The following is an 8,639-nucleotide window of genomic DNA, read 5'->3' as shown; positions in this document are numbered from 1 at the left end:
TGTCAGGCACCCTTAGGGCATAGGTTTAAGATGAGAGTGGAAAGACTTAAAAGGGAACTAAGGGGCAACATTTTCACACAGAGGTTGGTCCGTATATGGAATGAACTGCCAGACGAAGTAATGGAGGCTGGTACAATTCCAATATTTAAAAGGCATCTGGATAGGTATATGACTAGGAAGGGTTTAGAGGGATATGGGCCAAAAGCTGCCAAATAGGCGTAGATTAATTGAGGATATCTGGTTGGCATGGACGAGTTGGACTGAAGGGTCTATTTCCATGCTGTATATCTCTATGACTTTATGACTAAGGAAATCAGGAAGGCAAAGAGGGGATATGAGATAACCTTGGCAGATAAGTTAAAGATAATACAGAAAGATTCTACAAACACACTGACAGCAAGAGAGCAACTAGAGAGAGAGAGTAGGACCCCTTAAAGATCAATGAGATTGTCTTTGTGTTGAATCTTGCGAGATGGGAGAGATTTTAAATGAATAGTTTGCGTCATTTTTTTACTGTGGAGAAAGAAATGGAAGCTAAAGAACTTAGGGAAATAAATATTGATATTTTGAAAACAGTTCACATTACAGAAGAGGAAGTGCTGGAGGTCTTAGAAATCATGAAGGTAGATAAATCCCGAGGACCTGATCAAGCGCATCCCAGGATATTGTGGGAAGTTAGGGAGGAAATTGCAGGGCCTGGAACACAAAAATTTGTATCATCTATAAACATGGGTGAAGTGCCAGAGGATTGGAAACTAACTAATGTTGTTTCATTGTTTAAGAAAGGCTGTAAAGACAATCCTGGAAATTACAGACCTGTGAGTCTGAAATTCGTGGTGGATAATTTGTTGGGAGGTAATTCTGAAAGATAGGATTTACATGATTTGAAGAGGCAAGGATTGATTAGGGATAGTCAGCATGGTTTTGTATGAGAAAAATTGTGTCTCACAAACTTGATTGAGTTTTTCAATGAAGTAACCAAAACGATTGATGAGGGTAGAGCAGTAGATGTTGTTTACTTGGACTTTAGTAAAGCTTTTGACATGGTTCCACATTTTGAAAGTTGCGTCACATGTAGACAGGGTGGTTAAAAAGGTGCTTATCACGTTTGCCTTCATTGCCCAGACCATTAACCATAGGAGTTGGGATGCCATGTTGAGATTGTACAGGATATAGGTGAGATCTGTTCTGGTGTTGTGTGCAGTTCTGTTTGCCCTGTTATAGGAAGGACATTATTAAATTGGAGAGGGTTCAGAAAAGATTTACCAGGATGTTGCTGGGAATGGAGGGTTTGAGATATAAAATTAGACTGGAAAGATTGGAACTTTTTTCACTGGAGCGTAAAAGGTTGAAGGTGACCTTATTGAGGTTAACAAAATCATGAGGCGCATAAATAAGGTGAATGACAAGGGTCTTTTCCCCAGAGGGTGGTTCATGTGTAGAGTGAAATGTCAGTGTTTAAAAGATGTTTGGATAAGTTCATGAATAGGAAAGGTTTGGAGGGATATGAGCCAAGCGCAGGCAGGTGGGATTAGTTTAGTTTGGGAACATGATCAGTGTGGACTGAAGGGTATGGCTGGACTGTAGGGTCTGTTTCCGTGCTGTATGACTGTATGACTAATTTCCCAGCATTTGGCCCATATCCCTCTGAACCTTTCCTATTCATGTACCCATTCAGCTGCCTTTTAAATGTTGTAATTGTATTCATCTCGACCATCTCCTCTGGTAGTTCATTCCATTCACACACCACCCTCTGCGAGAAAATGTTGCCCCCTCAGGTCCCTTTAAATCTTTCCTCTCTCATCTTAAACCTATGCCCTCTAGTTTTGGACTCCCCTACCCTGGGAAAAAGACACTGGCTATTCACCCTGTCCACGCCCATCATGATTTTATAAACCTCTATAAGCTCACCCTTCAGCCTCTGATGATCCAGAGAAAAAACCCAGCCTATTTGGCCTCTCCCTATAGCTCAAACCCATCAATCCCAGCAACTTCCTTGTAAATCTTTTCTGAATGCTTTTAAGTTTAACAACATTTTTCCTATAGGAGGGAGACCAGAATTGAATGCAGTATTCTAAAAGTGGCCTCATCAATATCCTGTACAACCGAAACGTGATGTCCCAACTCCTAAACTCAATGCTCTGACCAACGAAAGCAAAGGTGCCAAATGTCTTATTTGCCACCCCACCTGTGATGCCACTTTCAAGGGACTACGTACCTGAACCTAGGTCTTTCTGTTTGAGAAAAATTCCCAGGGCCCTGCCTTTAACTGTATGTGTCATGCCCTGGTTGGCCTTACCAAAATGCAACACCTCAGATTTATCTAAATTAAACTCCAACTGTCACTCCAAGGCCTATTGGCCCATCTGAGCAAGGTCCTGTTGTACTCTGAGATGCTTCACTGTCCACAACATCATCAATGTTGGTGTCATCTAAACCATGTACTCCAAACTGTGAAATTCTTGTTCAATCAAAAATATTTTACTTATTACTTAGTGAACGCAAATTCCCGGAGCTAAGTGATAGTCTCCTCATTTGCTGACATTAAGGTGATTAGTCCACCACTTTGTCTATCTGTAGAGACAACATTCTTTGTTCATGTGCAGCATTGTTTGTGTCCCTCCACAAGTGCATAATGGGTTTGTATTGAAACCCTTGCAGTGGCAATTGGTTTGAACATGTTTTTCTGAATTGCACTTTTTTTTAATGTTAGTGCAGCACACAACATTGTCAGATTATAACGATTCATATACTACACGTGCTTGAATGAATTATCTTAATGGGCAATTTGCAAAATATTTAAGTACAGAAAATATAACTACATATTCTGTAATTGCCAGAAATGTGTAATTACAGCATATAGGCACTACAAAAACTTATCGCAGCATGTAATTGTCACAGAACAGTTTCAAATTATTTTTATGTTATTGTTATATACTTATTGAAATTTTGTTGATTTCCAATGTGTTGTGAACAGCACAGATTTGTATTGGCGCAGATGTGCCCTCAAATAAAATATGTTCATATTCCACCGAGATAACATCATAAGGATGTCACTGAAAATGTTGCATCAGTTTAATTTCTATAGAAATAACAACTTTTTCAGTAAGGATTTCAATTTGAGTAGCTTTATTAAAATATAGCACAACCTGAATTAAGTGATGAACAGGCACATGGTACTGGCATTGAACATAACTCACAGGTAGTGTCATTCTGTTGTTCATGAATTGTGAAGTCAGCCTACTCATTGTATTAAATCATAGCCCAACAAGCCTTGTCACGTCATATTCCACAGCTAGCTACATTCTCCTTATGATAATAGGTTAAAAAGTTACAAAATTATATTAATAATAGATAATCATAATAAATGCTAAAGTTATTATATGTGTCAAGATTGACAACTAACTGAAGTAATGAAGATAAGTGAAGGACTAACAGGTGTATGCAGGAATGTAGAGTTGAGGTTAAAATCAGATCGGCCATGATTTTATTGAGTTGTGGAAGAGGCTCGAAGGGCCAAGTGGCCTACTCTTGTTCCTTGTTTGTAAGTGTATAAATACGTATATATCATATATATACATATATAGATCTAATTATATAATCAACAATATGAACATATTTTTAGTTGGGTATTTTTGATGTGTCAATATCTAGAATAGTTTCCTATAATAAATGGACACGAAAGAGCTTGCCTCTACAAATGTTTCTAATCAATTCATTTATGTTTGCAATTGCTATCATTGTGTTTCAGATGTAATATATACAAGTGAATTCTCCTCCACTTTGCCTGAAGGCAAAGTCACTTAGCCACAACAAAGTTTTGTGGTTTTTAATTGTAGGTTACGTGATGATGGAGACTTTAAGTTTTCCTTAGCCAGAAAATTGATCGAATCCTGTGCTCTTGTGATCAATCTGGTCTGTATACGAGTGACCTAGCTAACGGAGCTAGCTAGTTCCCACTCCCAATCCCCCTCTGTAGATATAATAAAAAGCCTGCAGAAGATAAAAGATTAGGTACCATTTCTATGTTCTTTAATGTGGTCTTTTTATGACAATAAGCCATTTGCTCAAGATTACTGCAAAATAAGAACATAAGAAAGAAAAGAGCAAGAGTAGGCCATTCAGCCCTTTGAGCCTGTTCTGTCATTCAATAAGATCATGGCTGACTTTTACCTCAACTCCGCAGCTGAGAGATTTCCAAAGAGTCAAAGGAAATTGTTTCTCGTCTTAGTCCTTTGCTGACTGACACCTTATTTGGTGAATGGGAGCCACAGTTCTAGATTCCATAGTTCAGGGTACTTGTGCATGTAACACAGAAATCAAGCACACAAGTGCAGGAGGTAATCAGGAAGGCTAATGGAATATTAGCCTATATTTCAACGGGTTTGGAGTATAAGAGTAAGGAAGGCTTACTGTAACTGTATAAGATGCCAGTGAGACCACATCTGAAGTACTGTCAGCAGTTTTGGTCCCATAATTTCTGAAAATACATCATTTCCTTGGAAGCAGTTCAGAGAAGGTTCACTAGGATGATACTGAAACAGAAATTGCTGGAAAAACTCAGCGGGTCTCAGCATTAATGGAGAGAAATCAGAGATAACATTTCGGATCCTGTGACACATCTTCAGAATGATATGGAGGGATTGTCTGTTCAGCAAAGGCTAACCAGGTTGGGACAGTACTCAATGGAGTTTAGAAGAATGAGGTATCTCATTGAGATGCATAGGATTCATTAGTGGTTGGCAGGGTAAGTGCTGAGAGGAGGTTCCCCTCATGACAGAGTCCAGGATGAAAAGGGACAGTTTTGGGACAAATGGGCACCAATTTAAGACTGAGATGAGGACCATTGCATGTCTTTGGAAATCCTTACCACAGAGACCTGTGGGGGCAGAATCCTTGTATATTTAAGGCTGAGATAGATTCTTGATCAGTAGGGGAATCAAAGGTTATGGGGGGGGGAGGGGAAGGCAGGAAAGTAGAGCTGAGGAATGTCAAATCAGCCATGATTCTATTGAATGGTGGAGCAAGTTCGAGGGACTGAACGGCCTACTCCTGTTGCTATTTCTTATAGTCTTATGATGATGGGGTGGGGGCTCTGGGAGCAGAAATAATTTCTTGTTAGCCAGCTATTATTGAGAATTTAGTATCAATGAGATGTATTGGTAAGATTGATATCAATTGGTCTTTCATTCCTCTTGAAACACATTAGATCTTGGGGAAGTCTTGATAGGGTGCATGTGGAAAGGATTTTCCTCTTGTGGGAGACTCTTGAACAAAGTGGGGCGGGGGTTCACTGTTTAAAAATAAGTGGTTGCCCATTTAAGTCAGCGATAGGGAGAAATTTTCGCTCAGACAATCCCAAATCTTTGGAACTCTCTTCCTTGGAAGGCAGTTTTTGCACATTTTTAAGGTAAGGCATATAGATTCTTGATAAGCAAGGTGATAAAAGGGGTGATGGGGTAGCAGGAAGGCAAGAATATGCAGTATTCAGGTCAATCAAAATCCTACTGAATGGCAGAGCAGGCTTGAGGGTCTGAGTCCTGTTTCTAATTCAATCTGAAATGAAGTTCCGATTGACAGGGGGCTCTTGTGGTTCAGTGGTAATGTCCCTATCTCTGAACCAGGAGACCGAATTCAAGTCCTACCATGCCAAATGTGTGTCATTACATAGAATCATGCAGTACAGAAAAGGCCATTCAGCTCATTTGAGTCTATACCACCAAAAGTACACTGCTTTCCCTCCATTGTAAAGTCAGAAGTGGGGATGTTCACGGATCACATTCACGACTCTTCAGATACTGAAGCAGTCTATGTTCAATTGCAATAAGGTTTGGACAACATCCAGGCTTGGAGTGTCAAGTGGCAACTAACATTTATGTCTCACAAATGCCAGGCCCAGGCAATGACCATCTCCAATAAGAGCCAATCTCACCACTGGCACTTGACATTCAATGGTGCTACCATCACTGAATCCCCCACCATCAACATCCTGGGGTTACCATTGGCCAGAAACTCAACTGGACTTGTCATATAAATACAGTGGCTACAGGAGCAAGTCAGAGGCTAGGAATACTGTGGTAACTCACCTCCTGATTGCCCAGAGCCTGTGTACCATCTACAAAATGCAAGTAAGGAGTGTGATGGAACACTCCCCACTTACCTGGATGGGTGCAGGTCCAACAACACTCAAGAAGCTTGATAAAAACTGAAAGAACTGCGGATGCTGGAAAAGCTCAGCAGGTCTGGCGACAGAAGTTGCTGGAAAAGCTCAGCAGGTCTGGCAACAGAAGTTGCTGGAAAAGCTCAGCAGGTCTGGCAGCTTCCGTGAAGAAAAAACTTAGAGAACTAAGGAAGGGTCACCGGACCCGAAACGTTAACTCTGATTTTTTCTTCACAGATGCTGCCAGACCTGCTGACCTTTTCCAGCAATTTCTGATTTTGTTCCTCAAGAAGTTTGACACCATCCAGGACAATGCAGCCCACTCGATTGGCACCACATCCTCAAGCAAGCATACCTTCCACCACTGACGCTCAGGAGCAGCAGTGTGTACAATTACAAGATGCACTGTTGAAATTGCCAGATATCCTCAGACTGCACCTTCCAAAACCACGACCAATTCTATCCAGAAGGAAAAGTACAGCTGATACATTGGAACAGCACCACTTGCAAGTTCCTCTCCAAACCACTCATTATCCTGACTTGGATATATATCGCTGTTCCTTCAGTGTTGCTGGGTCAAAATCCTGGAATTTCTTCCCTCAGGGCTTTGTGGGCATGCAGACTGCAGCAGTTCAAGAAGGCAGCTCACCACCACCTTCTCAAGGGCAACCAGATATGGGCAACAAATGCTGGCCAGCCAGGAATGCCCACATCCCATGAGTGAATAAACAAACACTTTCCCAGTCTAAACCCATAGCTTTGAATGTGATGACAATTCAAGTGTTCTTCCAAGCACTTATTAAAAGTTGTGAGATTGCTGCCTCAACTACCTTTCCAGGCAATTCATTCCAGACCCCCACCAACCTCTTGGTGAAAACGATTTTCCTCAAATTCCCTCAGAACTTGCTGCCTTTCGCTTTAAAGTGATTGTCCATTGTTAGTGACCCTTTGACTAAGGGAAACAGCAACTTTTGGTTCACCCTAATAACCACACAGTCTTACCTAGCTCTGTCAGATCCCCTCTGAACAAATGGGGAAGGCTGAAAATCTGAAACAAAAACAGAAATTGCTGGAGAAACCCAGTAGGTCTGGCAGCCTGGATACAGAGAGAAAGCAGAGTTAGCATTTCGATTCCGGTGACCCTTCTTCAGAACCCCGAACTAGACGATTAGAAAATATCTGTTGGCAATTGACATGAGTCCTTTATTCCTTTATTCATTCATGCGATGAGGGTGTTACTGGCTAGGCAGCATTTATTGCCCATCCTTAAGAGTCAACCACACAGTCGTGGGTCTGAAGGCACAGGTAAGCCAGACCAGGTAAAGATGGCAACTTCCTTCCCTAAAGGACATTAGTGAATCAGAGATAGTAGGAACTGCCGATACTGGAGAATCTGACAACAAGGTGTAGAGCTGGATGAACACAGCAGGCCAAGCAGCAGAGGAGCAGGAAGGCTGACGTTTCGGGTCTGGACCATTCTTCAGAAAAAAAAATGAACCAGTGAACCAGTTGGATTTTTCCTGACAATCGGCAATATCTTCAGTCATCATCACATTCTTAATGATGTCCTCATGTTCTCAAAGTCTAGCGTAGCTAATCTCTCCTGTCTTTTTGAATGGAGTTAACCTGGAGGATTACTTGTTCTCTGTGTGCGTCTCCCTTTGTAACCATTCGGCCCACACCCATGGCTCCTATCCTCCCTGGGATGGGGCGGGGAGAACAGTGCGGCTGAGCCGGCTGCCGCGCGCGCACGGCCCCGGCCCGGGCGCCGCGGACGGACGAGGGTCGGCGGGAGCGAGGAAATCGGGACGCGTACGCGCGGCAGGCGACGGCGGTGAATGGGGGAGTGGAGCGCGCTCCGCGTCCTGATTTCCTCGCTCCCGCCCCGCCTCATTATAACGGAAAGCTCAGCCGGCGCCTCAGCCCAGAGAGAGAGTGAGCGAAGGGAGAAGAAAGAAAAGAGAGAGGGAGGGGAAAAAAAAGGGAGAGGATAAAAAAAAGTTGCATAGATTTTTGACAGGACAAAAGAAGGGAAAACGAAAAAAGGAATTGACTTTTCTCCCTTTATTTTTCTTTCGAAGTTCCCCCTCTTTCTTGAAGAGAGCCATTTTTTTATTTCCCCCTCCCCTTTCTCGACGCACACCATCCGTGAGCTGGGAGTTTTCTCTCTCTCTTATTTTTTTTGGGCTGGTTACCTCTTTTCCCCCCCCCGCCCTCTTGTTTTTCCCCCCCCCATTTTATTTTTTTTTTTGTTTCTTATTTTATTTTCTCCTCATTTTTGTTTCTGTTGAGCGAGGGAGATACTGTATTTAGACCATGTCCGGCTGGCACTGTTATGTGGAAAACCTGATGGCCGATGGAAACTGCCAGGACTCGGCCGTCGTCGGCTACACGGACGCCAAGTACGTCTGGGCAGCGACTCCCGGAGGCACCTTCTCGGTTGTAACGGTAAGGAAAAGGAGGGGGGGGGGGGGGGGTA

At 42.6% G+C, this 8,639-nt stretch overlaps 1 protein-coding gene across 1 annotated transcript in view; it reads left to right on the top strand.

Annotated features, from left to right (window-relative positions):
- The first annotated feature begins 8,040 nt into the window (after positions 1–8,040).
- Positions 8,041–8,639, top strand: part of pfn2b (profilin 2b) — a 74,120-nt gene continuing 73,521 nt past the window's right edge. The window contains exon 1 of the mRNA XM_048604168.1: positions 8,041–8,608. Within this exon, the coding sequence (XP_048460125.1) occupies positions 8,477–8,608 (132 nt within the window). The 5' untranslated portion in view covers positions 8,041–8,476. The remainder of the gene's footprint in view (positions 8,609–8,639) is intronic.

This window comes from Rhincodon typus, chromosome 13 (assembly GCF_021869965.1).
Source record: "Rhincodon typus isolate 14 chromosome 13, sRhiTyp1.1, whole genome shotgun sequence".
Taxonomy (NCBI): Eukaryota; Metazoa; Chordata; class Chondrichthyes; order Orectolobiformes; family Rhincodontidae; genus Rhincodon; species Rhincodon typus.
The sequence above is the reverse complement of the archived record's forward strand: the minus strand, read 5'-3'. Positions and strand labels throughout refer to the sequence as shown.